At 34.7% G+C, this 16,884-nt stretch overlaps 3 protein-coding genes across 5 annotated transcripts in view; 1 reads left to right on the top strand and 2 right to left on the bottom strand.

Moving 5' to 3' along the window:
- Positions 1-624: 624 nt before the first annotated feature.
- Positions 625-1,412, bottom strand: LOC111599482. Its single transcript, XM_023315150.2, has 2 exons — positions 929-1,412; positions 625-868 (listed from the first exon to the last, which is right to left on the bottom strand). Exons 1-2 carry the CDS (start codon positions 1,328-1,330, stop codon positions 734-736), a joined length of 537 nt encoding a protein of 178 aa, XP_023170918.1. The 5' UTR covers positions 1,331-1,412; the 3' UTR covers positions 625-733.
- Positions 1,413-5,183: 3,771 nt separating this feature from the next.
- Positions 5,184-16,884, top strand: part of LOC111599494 — a 29,049-nt gene continuing 17,348 nt past the window's right edge. For 2 of the 3 annotated variants that reach the window (XM_023315161.2, XM_023315163.2), the window contains exon 1: positions 14,100-14,235. The gene's annotated coding sequence lies outside the window, so the exon portion shown is untranslated. Of the gene's footprint in view, positions 5,215-14,099; positions 14,236-16,884 lie in introns of those variants that run through there. The other variant, XM_023315162.2, reaches the window with a different exon arrangement.
- Positions 10,394-11,052, bottom strand: LOC111599495. The gene is made up of 2 exons (XM_023315165.2): positions 10,784-11,052; positions 10,394-10,730 (listed from the first exon to the last, which is right to left on the bottom strand). Exons 1-2 carry the CDS (start codon positions 11,042-11,044, stop codon positions 10,620-10,622), a joined length of 372 nt encoding a protein of 123 aa, XP_023170933.1. The 5' UTR covers positions 11,045-11,052; the 3' UTR covers positions 10,394-10,619.

The following is a 16,884-nucleotide window of genomic DNA, read 5'->3' on the forward strand; positions in this document are numbered from 1 at the left end:
AAATGTTTTGCCAGAATCGAATTGGAAGGACCCGGCCAGACGGCCATTACTCTTACCAAAATTGCACTCGATGCGTATCTTCAAATGGAAACTCGATATTTAATTAAAAGTTGCAATTAGTAATACGACTTTTTCGACTTTTTCCCTTTTGCTAAGCTAAATGTTTTGATAGATCTTACAAGCAAACTAATAAATATACTGAAAAAGTTGTAGAACCATCGATATATGTAGTTAACTAAAATTACATATGCTTAAATAAATGTAGGATACAGCAGCAGCAATTGCTTCTTTTATTTTATAAAATACTTTGCATCTAAGCTCCAGTGCACAGCAAATACTGATTTGAACTGAATATTCAAACTATCAACCGGAAACAGTGCATGCTAAATATATACACACACATGTATCTCCGGCCATGGGGACGGCAAATATTTGCAGCCAAATAATTGCGAGTTTGATTGTTCGTTAATATTTACGAAGCCAACTTCGATATTCCGGAAATGTAAACTATGATTAAATAATCAACATATGCTCCATTCCAGTTGCTGCAGTTGAAGGTGAAAGCAATCTTACAGAAAATGTGTATAAACTACCTTAGATATTTGCCAATTAGAGATATAAGGCTTTCGCTTAAGATTAGAGTTTAATATGGTATCAATGTCATTTTTAAAAACTAAAAATATTTTGTATTTGAGTAAATTGTGCATTTTGCAAATGTCACTAATTGAAATACTCATATATTTGGTAGCAGATGTATTACGAAGAACGCCCCATCACGTGGCAAGGGTAATTTATTAAGGAACTTGCCGTTGTCCCTTATATTTTCGTAGAGATCATCAATGTTGTTCGTTCTGCCACAAATCGTGGGCTAGAAAATTGAAAGTTAATAGTATTTTTTTATCGGATAGCTCAAGTCTACGTAGCTTACAATTCTTGATTTGATCTTCGAGAGCGAGTTTTGAGGGGGCGGTCGACAAAATGGTTTGCACTTGAATATTTGCAGATGTGTTAATTGCAGAAGATGAGTCAAAATATAATTTCGAGCAAGTGCTTCATTCAGATTGGGTGGTCGTGCCTTCAGTTTGGTTATCCATTCAGTAGCTACAGTCTTGTCGGACACGTCCATACTGTTAATTGAGTTTTCCAGACGCAAGATATCACGCTCGAATTGCCTATTCAGATTCTTTAACTTGCGTTGATTTTCGCCACCTTCTTGACGCATACGTTGTGTATCCTTGCTAAGGTCGCACTTTTTCAGGTTTGATTTGCCAGTGACCAATAGGTCAGGGGACTTAAGCACAGTTCTTCGATTAGATTCATTGGGCTGCATGACCAAATTATACCATACCAAAATTTTGTTTACATAAATTTATAAAGAAACCTAAGCGTATGTGTTTTGGCTACTAGATTCGGACGAATTCATTGAGATTTTCAATTTAAATTTGATTATTAACATAAGAGAAGAGAGAAAAATAAATGTAGTAATTTGTATAAAATAATTAAAGTCAAATAAAAAGAATAAATAAAAAAATTAAAAAAGAATTAAATAAATATATTTATTAATAATTTAAAAAAGAAATTTTATAAATAGCCAAGTAACTAAATTAACGAATAAAGAAAAAATATTTTAAAGTATTATTCGAATTTCTGCCATAAATACTGATAATATAAGCAGTTCGCGTTCAACATTAATATTTATTTTAATATTTCTAAAATTACTTTCATTATTATAAGAACAATAATTAACCAAAATATGACAATTCATTTTTATTTTTAGTTTCTTTTCTGCTTCTATTAGAATTAAAGCATTTTTTAAAACTTTTATTTTTTTGTAAACAAAAATTCATATACACAGGAAACTTTTCTATATTCATCCACACATCTAAGCAATACCTGTTCTCTATATATATTTAATGGCTTCATCGATTGTAGTTGATACCAAAAAGCCAGCAACTTTTCTTCGCCAACAAGCTTTACATTTTATGCACTCCCAAAATTAGACATATGGAATTTTAGTTTCATAGTTGTGGGCAAAGTTTGGGGCAGTCAATGGCTAACAGACAAACAGCTTTGATTAAATTAAGGTGAAAGGTCCGACAGCTGGCGAATGAATTAAAACTTTGTCCAAACTATCGGACACACAGAGGTAATCAAGCAACAGCGACGACTGAGTTTGACATTTAAATGCATTTAAATTTGGCCTATAAATCGGCATTCTAGGCATGTACGGGTACAATTTAATGTGTTTACAAATCAAATTGAATTTTTATAAATTTAGCTTAGACAGTGAGTGTGCTTGACGGTTTGGTCAAGGTAAAAACAACCTGAGAGCCCTTTAAATATTTAATATCCAGCTCGACAACAACGCACAACAAACAATGAAATCACTGCGTGTGTGTGGGTGTGTCAACACAATCAGCATAATAACTGAGGGTCGCATGCCCCAAAGCTGCAATAAAAGTGGATTAAATGCAAACATGTGTGAGATTGTTTGGTTCATTCGGGTTACGGGTTGCGTACCCCAAGATTATAGGAGTCTTTGCAGTCGATATGGCCATTCCCACACACGAATTGATCCCCTGAATGCCAATGCCAAAGGCTGTGCCATTGGCAAAGCCAAAGCCAAAGCCAAAGTCAATGCCTAATGACTTTGGTTACATGCCAAATTAGGCCACACACACACAAACGATGGCCCAACTCAACTCAAACTCAAGCCGTTTGGGTTCGAACTTGAAGTGGCCAATTTCCTATTGTACTCAGTTACTTTGACACAAATAAATTTGACATAGATTGTGAGCGGCTCTGACACATTTATTTGTATCATGTGCAGATTAAAGGCGATTCAACTAAATTATTTAAACTCATTTCGGACAAGCCTCTAATAACATTCTTGAATGCCTTTGGGGCAACATAACTTCATCACTAATCAGATACATATATAATTAAATATTTGTGTTATAGTAAACATGCTTTTTAAAATAACTAATCATTGTTTATATTGTATTTAAAGTAATGTGTAGCTTTTGTTTATGTTTTGCTGAAACAAGAACAGCAAAGATATGTCATAAAACCATATCCCTTATTATGTTGATACAGCGAAAATCCTATAATGTATTTGCAATCATTTCAAGCTCATCTTTTATTATCTGGCTGCCTTTGCGTTATCTGACATCGATTTTCTGATTGGATTTTATGAGCCTCGAGCATTTTAGCTTATTTAATTAACACGTTCGCGCTCTTTCTCTATCTTTGTGGCTCTTCGTGGTTCTCTCTTTCTCCTTCTACACAAAGAAAATACGTATAAAAATACGTCGGGACTACATCCTGGTCAAAATACATACACATACAGCGATATATTAAAAAGTTTTTTAGTTGTCCTATGCAGCTAAAGGAAACTCATATATATAACAATATATATATTTATACATATATATACATATATACATATTTATTTGTATACATATACATATATTTAAAGTACAAAGCTTACTAAATGTAGATAAAAAGCACTCAGAGTAAAATATGTCACTAATCTACATAAATTAAAATGGAATTTGTTGTCCATTACTTATCTCGTCCAACTTATTTTTGCAGCAACAACTTGCATATAATTAAATACACCTGGAAACTAATGTAAAACAATTTAAATTTTAAATTAATCTATGTCATTTGCATAGTTGGGACCAAGTTTTTAGGTAAGCAAAGCAGGCAAAAAATACATAAATGTCAGACTTTAAAAACCTTAATATATTGCAGACTTTTTTGATGTAATTGTTGCACCAGATATCTGTCGAATATCAAGTTCAAGTCTTTACTTATTATTATGCTAGAAAATTGCATTGCTACTTGAATGAATGAAACTCAGTGGGAATTAAGCTTTAGGGTTCATTGGTTAGGATTTCATGAAATGTGCCCGAATTGCTGCCACAAACAAGTTGGCCAGTTGGCCGGCTGCCACTCAGGCAATTATCTTTGTTTGGCCTGGCTAATTTTGATCCGAAAGCAAATGCAATATTATGTCCAACACGATGTGTTGACTCAGGCGATTTAGTGGCTGTCTGCGCATATGAGCTTATCCGGTTTTCATTATTGCCCCAGCTAATGGTCGAGTGCCACAGCACTCAGGCAGATGGCAACGCCCTTCAGTGGTCATATTTTGTCATTCGTAGCGCGGCCATGAAAATCAATGAAGCACAAGAATTACTCCGAGGCTATATGAAATGATTCGAAATTGCATCTAGAGTTTTATGTTCTCTCTTCTTTCAAGAGTCCATATCAAGCGTCAAATTAATTTCAATAGCTACCGCTAGCTCGTTCGATTCGCATTCGCTTTGCGAAAAACTCATAACTGTCATGGTTATTGCTACTGTCTGGCTTATATGTTGCAATACTTTCACTTCAATGAGGCGTAGGTTGCTCGCCCGATAATATCCACATGCTGCATGCACACAAAAAAAAACTCAAACTGAAAAGTCTACCTCCTCGCTCTTTTCTTTCATTTTTTTGTATTTCTGACCATTTATCAGGCAGTGTCAAGTTGCTGAATGGGCATTTTGTCGTTGAGCGCAATTTAGAGAGGAAAAAACATTTTTTTTGCCACAGTTTTCTTCGGCTTTTATGGCGAGGAGAAGAAGACGGAATGAAAACTGTGCCTATAGATAGAAGAGAATATATCTACAATGATGTGCCTGTAGTGGGAATAGAATATATCTGCTATACTATATGCTTAATCCGCACAGACTTACGAGCGAATCATGAGTCATGAATCAGACTTTACTTTTCCAAAAGGTTTTGATATTTTGAATATATATCTGACCCAACATCTATACCTATTTATTTATTTTAGTTATTTTTAAATTAGTTTACATCACCTTAAAAACCTTTTACTAAATTGTAGCAAGGCCTCAATCTTGGCTACTAATTGTTAAGACACTCGAGCTTGCTTCCAACGATACCCTACTCCAAACAGTGCTCAACACAGAAAACTGCTTAAAGCAACCAAAAGTGGCTGCAGCCAATAACTTTACAGAATTGAAAGACTTAACTCGATAAGCAGCTGTGCAAATGAAAGGGATTATCAATCAATTTCGCAGAGAGAAACCAACATAGTTAAGTCCCAAATCCAGGGTATAGTCGCCATGAGCACAGCTACAATTAAAGTTGTGCTTATCCAAGCAAATGCAGAGGCTGCCTAGCAACTGGTTATTCGTTAAGGTAGGCTCTCAGATGATTTTAATGAGAAATGAAAAGTTTTTTGGTTCGCTTTGAACTGTCGAATCCTTAAAAGTCACAGTTTAATTGCCAATACATTTTTAGGGTTTCTCAATTTAGCGCTTCGCTTAATTGTAAACGAAGTCGAACACAAAGGTTGCCCCGACTGCCACTAACAATGGGAAATTCTACGATATCATCTCTTTGTATTATGATCTTTATGATGCCCACATAGTAATTAGCGCGTGTGCAGCTAATGTAAAGGTAATTACACCAAATAGGCTTCCTCTGTTTACCTTGCCGATTTGCATTTGCAAATGGAATCCGAATGCATATAAATCACACAGAGCTGATAATTAACTGTCTAATTACATGTCGGGAATGTCAGGTAAAGGTAGACGTCAGCCTTCGTGTGCAGTGAGAGGCTTCATTATTAACACTCCAATAATTAGCATAATAATCTGTTGCATCTATCTGACGCAATGCTGCATTAGGAGACAAGGGAGCAGCGGCAATATTTAAGATAAATATGAATGCGAGTTGATTATTGAACTCTGGCAGAAACTTAAATGGTAATTAGTCCGGTACCTAGTATTTAATTCGTTTTTATTTTACTTGATTGACTCGCCGAAACAATAATGCATTCAATTATCGGCCAGCCAGACAGACGGACATTTGTTATAGTGTCAATATAATTTACAGCGTTTGCATTAATGTAAATTCATTTAATTTATTACTGCGCAAAATACAATTTTTCCTTTATTATTTCATTTACGCATTACTCGAGCTGCTATTTAATAGAAAATTAATTACACTATGTAAATTGTTTGTTTTTAATGGAAACTGTTAAAATTTAAAGCGGATTCTGTTGGCTATACCTGCATCATACATCATCTGTTTGAAGCCATTTCTTTGCACTCCTAATTTCGTTTACTCTCGACTCATATTTGTTCCTATTGCAAATCCAATTAAACTTTAATTGCAATTAAAATTCAGCTGAAACAATAACAGAACAGAAGTCCAAATTAACCTCGAAAAGGGGAATTTAATAAAAAGAGAGCCAAATAAATTATAGAGCGAGGACTCACATTGCAATTCGCCATGTCGTATAGTCGCATTTCAATTGAATTAATTAAATTTGTAAATGTCCTTTTTTTCCTGGTTACTGTTTGCTCCTTGCTCGTTGCTCCTTGCTCCCTGTTCCTTGCTGTCTCTTACATGCAAATTTATTGGGCGTTTGTCGCTCGCACACGTGTTGAATAAAAAGAATTTCCCTTTTTACGAATTGCAATTGGCATTAATTTGCACGACCAAAAAAAATCAGCTAACGAAGAGGCAATATATACAAAAATAATTCTCAAATTAAAAACCAGATAAAATGGATTTAATTGTAGTTTTCATGCCCAACAATGCCAACATGAATAAAATATCCAATGGAATGCAAATGAGCCTCAAAAAGCTGATCAATAAAATAAAGAATAGCTTAAATTTTCTTACTATATTTTAAAAACACTTTTTTGAGCCAAAGAACTCTTAAACAAAAAATCCGTAAAATATGCTCTGGTATATATAATCCGAATACTGTCAATTGGAACAATAAACTTTGTTAAAAATTAAATTAATATTGTATTTAAATGAAGAATAGCTTAAATAAAAAAATATTTGTTGATCATATTTTAAAAACATTTTTTTTTTGAGTATAAATACATATTTCCTAAGTTCAAAAATATATTTCTGTATATTATATATTCTATACATTATATATTCTGACGTCTGACATCAGGTAAAATAAACTTGGCAATAAATCAGATTCACAGTGAGTTTAAATGAAGAATTACTTGAATAAAAATAGTTATTATTATTATTATTAAATATTTTAAAAACCCCGTCATCTGCAAACTTAGTTAAAAATAAGATTCATATTTGGCTTAAATGAAAAATATCTCTAACAACTTATAATTTATAGTAATATTTAAAAAGTTATTTAGAGTCAAAGCTCTTCTCCTCTTATCTCTGTCATCAGGTGAAATAAACTAGGCTAATTAGGTAAATTTTCATGTTTTAGGCAAGCCAAGGCAAACTTTACAACATTTTACTTGACTGTCAAATTCATTCGTGCTTGCCGAACATTTTCTTAGTGAATAAATGTTAGTTGGCTGCTTTTAGAAAGTTTACCCAGAGAGACTAGGTCTAACTCTTTTCAAGACTTTTTAAAAATGCTTTGATACATTTTAATTTGATATATTATTTTGGAAGGCGAACTTACGGAAAATGCGACTTGCATCAATCTGGCAGAGGAAATTTTTCAGCTGCAGCTGCCGGTTTTAGTTTCCTTATGGCTAAACTAATCCTAGGGCTAATTATAAAAACTTTTGTCTGCCATTTAATTTTGCTGCAAAAGCTCATTAAAATGAGCCAAGATTCGTGAACTTTGGCGAAAACTTTTACACCTACTGATGTGCACTTAGGAGCGCTGACAAATGTCACGTGACTTGATCCGCACGGAGTTGCGACAGCAGCTGGCAAAGGTTTTCGGCAGTCCGACAACTAAAGTTTCCAGTTTGATGTCTCTCACAGGCCACAGCTGGCGGCAATTGTGCATTTTTTATACAAATTTAGGGGCCAGCTATAAAATGATGCGAATGTGTAAGACGACGTCGACGACAGCAGCAGCTGGAGGCGGCTTTTGAATTCTTAACAACTATGTTATAAAACAGAATTCATCAAAATTCAATTACTTGATGCGTTCGTCCATAAAAGTGTGCAGCATACTTTTTGGCACTGAAACTTGAACAGTTTTTCTTTCCTTTAGAGTTGCTGCAGGTGACTCCGAGAGCAGCAGTCAAGATATGCCAGCTTTACGACTCTCACTGCTTGTCATGGTCCCTCGACTTAGCCATTTAGAGCGCTGATGTTTGACACTATGTTACTTCACTCAACTCTATTTAGTGGAGCACAAGTTGCCCAACTTACTCGCCGGCACGTGACCGTGCGGTTGTTGGTCAGCCATTTTAATGTGGCCTTGTCGCACTTGAGTGCCAAGTAACAAAACACAAAACACAAAACATGTACACCAGTGACATTTGAGGATACTCTGTGTAAACTTTAAAAAAGACAGCAAAAAGCAACTTCAATTGGTCAGTCAACAACAGTGGCCACAAAAATATGTATTTGGAGTGCATGTGAATAGCGATCGTTGCTGCACTCATATGAGCGAGCTGAAGCGATCTGTGCTGAATTGTGCCATATGAGTTACAACTCTTCATGGCGAATTGTCACTAAATATTTGATACTCCAAGCGACTAGAAGAACTAGATTGAGCTACTAGATTGAACAACAATTGATTATGATGATTACTCATACGACTTACTACACTTTGGGCTGAACTTAAAATTGTTATCTAATGGCTTATGAGTATTAAGATCATAGGTCACAAGTGTTTGAAGTACTCAGTTGTTGGCGATGCTCAACAGTCCACAGTCCACTTGAAGGCCTCAAGTGATGATTATCAATGCCATAATGAAGTGAGCATGGAATATGACAAATAATTGTTAGGTATCAAATCAAAAGCATTTTTTACAGAAAATTATTTAATGCAAAGTCAGAACAATAAAAAATATTTACTGCAAAGTTAGCATTCTACTTACTTTAAATATCCATATATTTCCATCACTGAGCTCACAGACTTCTGCCCAGGCTGCAATAACATACAATTTTGTGGAATTAGTGTGGCTAAACGAAAGAGAAAAGAGTTGGGTTATTCTCACAATTGCAAATGCAAATACTCATACATTTTGTTTAGCTTCTAAGGAATGTGGCCAATTAGAAACACTGCAATGTAATTTCATCAATTTCTTCATCAAAAACTTATGAATTTTGTGTGCATATTATGATTGAGCCGTGCGCTCAATGGCACATGGGGCAGCAGCTAGTAGGCAAAAAGTTTTTCATCAATATTTGTGGAACATTAGAAATTATGTGAAGCACTTTGGCATGCACAACATGGCTGGGCGCTTGTTGTAGATCTTCTTTGGCTGTCGATACTTGGCATGTGCTCCGGAAATTGCTTGCAACTGCAACTGCAACTGCAACTGCAGCAGCTATTGCAAGATTCATTAATTTATTGGAAAACTCGTCATAGCAGGGCGCTGCCTGGCAGCTATGGCTGGTGCTGGGCTCGAGCCGAAATACCGCACAAAATTCAAACTGGAGAACACAATCAGCAAATGTTTCCCTCTAGCCATTAGCATTAATATTTCAATGAATGGGATTGCGCTAGATCCGGGTGTGGCTGAGCTGGGCTGGGTTTTTCAACTTTTGAGCTGCGCCACGGGCTGCCGAGAGGCATAACAAGAGAAAACTCAGTGCTTGTCAGCTGGTGCCAGATTTACGTGTTGTTATTGTGGCAACATTGGTGCGGGGGTGCAGCAAAACGAAAAAAAAATAGAAAGAAAACCCATAAGCAACAACAACTAACTCGAAGCGCTCATTTTTCGCTTTCATAAACAAGTTTTTCACACTGAGCCAAACCCCAAGCAATGCCAAACAGGGGGATGGTTATAAATTTACATGGAAAATCAAGGCAAGGCAAGGCTAGGCAAGGCAACAGAGCACGGCGGGTGAGAATTGTCGACTTAGGACCCAAATGCAACTTATTGTTGCTGTAATTGTAGTTCTAGTTGTGCATGTTGAAAGTTTTACTGAATTTATTATGATTTGCTGTACTCACTGCTGTGTATAAATTATTGTTATTAATTTATAAAACTGTTGCCCGAACTGGCACAATTGAAATACGAGTGTATGTTTCCCTAGCCCACTCATCTGCAACAGCAGCAGCAGCAGCTGCTTCACAATTTTCATGTACTCCACACTTCAGCTTATTCGCCCATTATATATGCATTTTCTGGTCCGACCTGTCTTGATTATCATACGCCAGCTGCTTGGCCCATTGCGTCCATCTGAATGGGCATTCAATGTACGTTGTCCCTGTTGGCCATAAAACTTGATTTGCACACCATTTCCGCTTGCCATTAACGCTTTGTGCTCTGCCATCCAGCTAATAAAGGAAAGCAGAGACGGTTTCAGTCTTGAATATCAGTGTACATAGCGTATACTTAATATTAAGTTTGCATTGCTTACAAAGGGTGATTTTTAAGAAATTTCCAACAAATGTTGTATTTATTTGATTTGTCTATTTAGCTTAAGTTCAATTTTCAGCTTTATTTCTATTGCACGCTTCGTTGCAGTTCACATATGTTTACATAATGTAGCCTATTTGTAACACGAATAACAACATTTAGAATACGTAGGTAGAGTAACAGCTGCACTACTGCACTTTCAGAGTAGTATATGGTTTTGTTTTTTCAGTTATAAAGTACAGAAAGAGTCTTGGAATTTCATTCGTTATACTACGCACACCTTTTCAACAATCGTGAGCAGTTGACTGAGCAGCAATCCAGCATATGCAGGCAGCTTCTGCCCTTTTTTAGACACTTTTGGGCGAAAGAGTCCAGTTTCATCTAAGGAAAATAGTTATGGCTGAGCATGTACATGAAAATCGATTGCTAAATACCTTTCTCAACAGCGTTTCCATGCGCATAGATGAAGTTTCAATGACATCGGGAAGTCCAACATGTTCAACATTTTCCACCGTATTTTCTATGAATGTCACTTTCTCAATTTTGGTAGTCGTGGTCTGCAGGAACGGCTCAATAATCACGTCGTCTCTGCTTGAATATTTGGCAGGCAGATGATATTCCTTGTACTTCTTGCCAGCCACTGCCAAGTTGACCAGGCACAGGATCAAATATATTGTGCTGACAGTTAAATGCATTCTGTATAAAAAGTATTCGATTAATAGAAAAAGTGAGTGAATTCAGTTTCTTATATACTGCCTGAGCTTGCATGATAAATAACCATATGTAGCTGCAGTTTCATATTAAATTTCTTTGCAGCTGATTTGGTGGCTTAAGAAACAATTGTGCTACGCCATGGCTAGGTAAGGATTGCTTGTTATTAATTTTATATATATATATATATATATATATATATGTATATATATAGTTATGATTAAGGAAACCTTCGCAATTCCTCTTGCTGTCTTCTGGCTCCTTTCAAGCAGAATGTTAACAATAAGAATAATAATATTCATATTGCACATTCAGTGCTTATTGTTTATGACAATGGAAAAAGCTGAAAATGCTGACGACAAAGCAAAAAAGCAATTTTCACTGCGTATCGCAGGCAACGCGAGTGAGCCAAAGCTTTGTCCCACCTCAAAAAGAACTTCACATAAAAGCGAAAATTCGGCTGGCATCTGATATTTGTCAACTCATTATTAGCTGCCTGTGTGCCAGATGCCACTCGCTGGGCTAATTGAAAAAATGTTTTCAAAGCCAACCGCGCTCTGACTTTATGCAAAGAGCATGGAGTTAATAAAGCTGAATATTCACACATCCTGTCATCCGTACTAATTAAACCACACTGCAGCACTCTTTGAGTATTTGTTATCCTTAAATGCCAACGCACACGTTTTAATTAATTAACACATGTTTATAGCAAAGGTGAAGTGAACGTCTATAAAGACACGTTACTGTAGATATATAAACCTGGGTATTAATATCTTAAAAAAAAAGAAAAGAAGCTTTTAAGCTGAAAAGACAAAATGTGCTTAAGACAACGCAGCTTTGGAGCACGTTCTTCTCTCGGTCACACAATAAAAATCTGTGCACACATAAAACTTGAGTGAAGAGCAGCTCTGCTCAAAATGAAAGGGTCAACAGTGTGACTTTATGTAAGCATCTTAGCCAGCTCCATTTGACATTCGTGCACGGATAAAACTACAAGTACAACTTACTTAGCGCCCGAAACCCAATTGCAACATGATATGTTGACACATCAGAGTGCTGTGTCTGCATGTATACATATATATGTATATGTTTGTATACAATGATGTATGTATGTCTAGTTATCTGCGTAATTCAATAGCTAACTCAAGCAAATGCCCTGATGCGTTAAGCTTGTTGAGAGCCATCGGCCCACCCTCGAGCCAGCCAGCCACCCGTCAGTCCATCAAGCATCTTTCAACGTCGCTCGCCAGTCGCCGTCTGTCACACCAGATTAAGCAATTGAATTTGGATTAGACACTGCGCCACGATATGCTCCTACCCATACATATCAATGCTATTTGCATACATTCATTCATTAAATATCTGAGCGCCTGCAGTCCAGGGATTAAACATACATATATTCAAACTTCTTTAACTGCACTTTAGAGTTAAAGCTTAGCTTAAACCGTAGAGGCAATAATCTGACAGTTTTTCTGCCTCATATTTTTGAAAATGATTAACGTTTCATACTAAAGAAATTGTTATACTAAAATTCCCGAGCAACACTAAACGCTCTTAAGTTCTTAATATCAGAATGTGTTAGCTATTTCTCTATAATACTCTTAATTATAACATTTTTTATATAAATCTAAGATATCAAATAAATTAAAAACATAAGTAAATAAAATAAATTTAAATTTTTTCAAAACCCCGAATTAATTTATTGCGTTCAAAAAAGAGAATAAACAAAATAAATGGAAAACTAGATACTAAGACTAAATACCACATTGACTCTACAAAATAAGTCTAAATTGCATTTAGAGCTTCCATTTGCACTTATGGGAAACAACATCATATGGTTCAGTCAACACAGCTCAGAAGACTGCTTAACGCACATATAATCGATCTGCACACATAAAGATATAAATACATGCCAACAGTTCATCGAACATGTCTGCAAGCCCAGCAATCGATACTTGAGCTGAACAAATAATCGTCGAAATTATTTACCCCTCAACCTATCAGGCAGCAATTAACATGATTACAGCCTGCAGACCTTCGCTTTAGGGCGATTTAACATGAAATTTCTAACAAATATCATTTGTCCATATGTTAATCAATATAAGCCTAAACATCACCTAAGCTTTAACAGTTCTTATGCATAACCCGCTTAACTTACTGGGTAACAAAGAACGCTTGGTAGTTGCAAATAAAAGAGAATATTAGCGAATATTATAATAAAAAAATACAAAACAAAAATCTTCCAGAGTTTTCATTTAACATTTTCAAAATAAGTCAAAACTGTAAAATTATTTTCAAATATTATTTACAATGAATCGTAATATTTATTTATTTTTTATTTATTTATTTAGTTAAGAGAAATCTTTGACAACCTCATAGCTGGCAGCTTGCGTGGGTAATAAGTGAACCGTTACAGTTGGCTAAAGGGGCAAATACAATAGGAGACACTTGGCAACACAGATATCAATTACATAATATGCTTAAAAGCTAAGCTGCCAGAGTTTAGTGAGATGGCCCACGTAAGAGTTAAGATCTGAGACGTAGGCCTACTAATTTACAAACCGCACATACAAATACGAGCCGTTGTACGACATGTTGCAGACGAAATGTTGGCTTGCAACTTGTTCGTTACTTCCTTTGGGAAATTTCCCAGTATTGCCGCATGCAACAAGGCTGTTAGGCCATCATCGAGCACTTCAACTACATAAGCTGCCACAAGACATTTGCCACTTTTAGTCCATTGTCGGTTTTCAAAGTGTGCGGTTCGATTTGGCGGGTATCCAAAAGCATTTCAGCCTCTAGAGTGAACAACTTTAATAGGAATTTAAAGCATAGGCACAGCGATAAGACTTAGCACACACATATGAAAACAATTAAATTACTAAACTAATTAAATAATCCAAACGCAAAAAAAGCAGAAACTGCACATTACTCAATAATAATCTAATCAGTGAAATAAATGTCAGAAAAAGTTGCTTCCAAATAAAAGTTAAATAATTTAAAGATAATAAAGTAATAATCCAAGGTTTTCAAGTACAATAAAAAATATTTCCGAATTCTTAAAGCAGTGCCCGTTATGAATATTAACAACAGCTGGCAGCTGCAATCAAGAGTCGATTGACACAATAAAAATAAATTTATAAGCGAAAAATGCTCTTTCCAACCGATTGCGCCTGTAAGTATGCAACATGCGATTAACCCGTATACTCAGCAGAGAAAAACACGCATACGCCGCATATGGCGCACGTTGGCCAGATTATGTGCGAAAAAGAAATATAAAAAAGATAATATTAAGCTTCGATTAAAGTCTATTGAATCTTGAAGCAGGCGTTAAAAGAAATTTGTGTTGCGAGATAAATGCTTAGGGTCTATGCTTGTGCATAAGTGAACACAATTTGCTTATTTGTTTGGTCATAAGCCTAACTTATTTTCTTATGTATATATGTATAATAATGTATATAGCCACTGGATGGTAAAAGTATGCCAATTGAAACTAATGAAATTAAGTAAAAAATTGGTTAAAGGCAAGAAAGTGGAAATTTTATGGTTAAGTTAATTAAGAAAAAACAAGTGAGAAGAATAATTTTAATTAAATATATGAAAAGAAAAATTTATATATAATTACATTCAAACTGACATTTTAGTTTCTTTTAAAATTATTTAGAAATCAATAAGAATTAATTTTAATTTAAAATTCAATTAAAATTGACCCTTGAAACTCCGATTCAATCAGCCTTTTGTTTAATTTTTTTTTTTATATTTTTAACGGCTGCCATAACTCAACGAAAGCGAAAAAATTTTCATTTTTCGCATTTTTTTTCATGTAAAAAAAGTTACGACAACTTTTTCAATGTTTTTTCCTAATAAAATGTTGTCGGCCAAGCCTCAATGGCAGCAGCCGCAGCCCGAAATGTGTCAGGGACAAACTGTAAAAGGTGCAATTCGCAATGCGCTAACACTTTAAAAAAGGCCAGCATCATTAAAAGCGCTTAAATGGCGTAAGGACGAGACAAAGTCAATGAAACTTCTAGAACTTTTCAACTTTTATTAGCACTCATTTGGCGCCCTCGAGTGGCCAAGACAACAAAGACAGAAAAGAGGGAACTTAAAGAATGCTAATTAAATCTAATGCAAATGATGATTGTCAAGGACTTGAGCCATCAAACAAGACGCAGGACAAATTAAACAAGGGTGACTAAATAATTTATTTAATTGTAAAACGCATCAACGCAGGCGACACTTCATGTTGGTCTTATCAAGCTAACTGAAACCACTAAACGAGAAAACAGTTTGCAAATATGAAAAGCAAAAAGATTTAGAAATAACAATAAGTGAGCAAGAGAAATGAAAACAAATCGAGTCAGATAATCGACAGAGTGGAAGCATAACAAAAGCAAGTAACAAAACGGAAAACCTTTCTGAAATATGTGAGCGTAAAGGAAATATGTTGCCCAACTGTAAACACATTGCGCAACGAGAAGAACCTCAACTTGTTTATGTCGACAGCAGACAAGAGTCAGAAGTTAAGTCAAGACCAGGCGATACGAGTCTTTGAAACAATTTAAATAACAACTAATGAAACAAATTGAAAAAAAAAAAAAAAACAAAAACACGACTAAAATCGTTGCATGCTGCAAGCTAAAAGAAAAAACAAAGACTTTTATCTTTTATTTCTGATAAAAAGTTTCTCTTGCTGCCAAGAAAAACCACGCAATTTGTTGTTATTATCATTTGTTTACAGCAGCTCGTTGTTGTTGGTGTTGTTGTTGGCACAGTTGCCTTGTTGTTAGCCTTGTTGACAACATCGTCAGCATAAGTTTGATTTTATCTTGAGCTTCGCTTTTTATGCTAATAGATTCGACAAATTTACAGCAGCTGCTGTCCTTCCTGCCAGCCATAATGATTCCCTGTTGAAGTTTGGTACAAGCTCGCCGAATTCTTTGAAAAATCAGCTTAACATAAAAATTTAAAATTTTCAATCAACATTTTGCATTTTTTATAACATTTCCCAGATTCAACAGAAACTAACACTTTCACGAGAGATAACGTAAATTTAATGTATAAATAAATGTATTTACTACATTATTGGAAATCTTAAGAAATTTATAATTTTATATTGATTATTAGCAATATATAAATTTTTAAATATTTAAATCAAAATATCAATTTTTATATATTTTATTCAAAATATTAATTTAGATACTTTAACAAAAATCTAATAAGAGCAAAACAAAAATTTTAAATATATTTTGAGAAATTTTTATATTTAAATAGTTAAATACAAATAAAAAAAATTTCAAATATGCTAATTCGGTTTTAATTATTACTCAAAATGCATTGCACATTATAAAATGCAGTTAATGAGATCAAAAAGAAAATTATTCTAATTAAAACAAACATTTCACTTTGATTATGTTTACATTTCGTCATGGCATAATATATATATATGTTTGCCATGTTATCAGAACTTTAATTAATTTTATTAAAACTCGTAAGAGGAAAATTTAACACATAAAACTATAGAAAATACAATGCAACTAATACATGAAGATAATACTATGAAGAAAAGCGCAAAGTTCAGCAAATGTTTTTGGCTATTAGATGCTGACTTGAATGCATAAATATAATAACTGATAGAGCTTTATTCAGCTTTTCTAGCTCAAACTACGAGCTCAACCTACGATTTTCATTTAATTATAGTTATTTAAGACTAAGTATGTCTTTTTCCTTAAATGCAGTTGATATTTCTGCAACTGCGAAAATATTCTTTAAAAGTGTCTTTAAATATGTTAGTTATTGATAAAGAGATTGCCTGTGGCAGCAG

The sequence above is a fragment of the Drosophila hydei genome, unplaced genomic scaffold (genome assembly GCF_003285905.1).
Source record: "Drosophila hydei strain 15085-1641.00,03,60 unplaced genomic scaffold, DhydRS2 tig00008114-arrow-pilon, whole genome shotgun sequence".
NCBI lineage: Eukaryota > Metazoa > Arthropoda > Insecta > Diptera > Drosophilidae > Drosophila > Drosophila hydei.

Excerpts from the sequence above, each read along its gene's own strand:
- LOC111599482 (XM_023315150.2), bottom strand. The coding sequence starts at position 1,330 with ATGCAGCCCAATGAATCTAATCGAAGAACTGTGCTTAAGTCCCCTGAC. Across the intron at positions 869-928 it reads CGAAGATCAAATCAAGAATT|CCCACGATTTGTGGCAGAAC; the intron begins GTAAGCTACGTA and ends TCAATTTTCTAG.
- LOC111599495 (XM_023315165.2), bottom strand. The coding sequence starts at position 11,044 with ATGCATTTAACTGTCAGCACAATATATTTGATCCTGTGCCTGGTCAAC. Across the intron at positions 10,731-10,783 it reads TGGAAACGCTGTTGAGAAAG|ATGAAACTGGACTCTTTCGC; the intron begins GTATTTAGCAAT and ends TATTTTCCTTAG.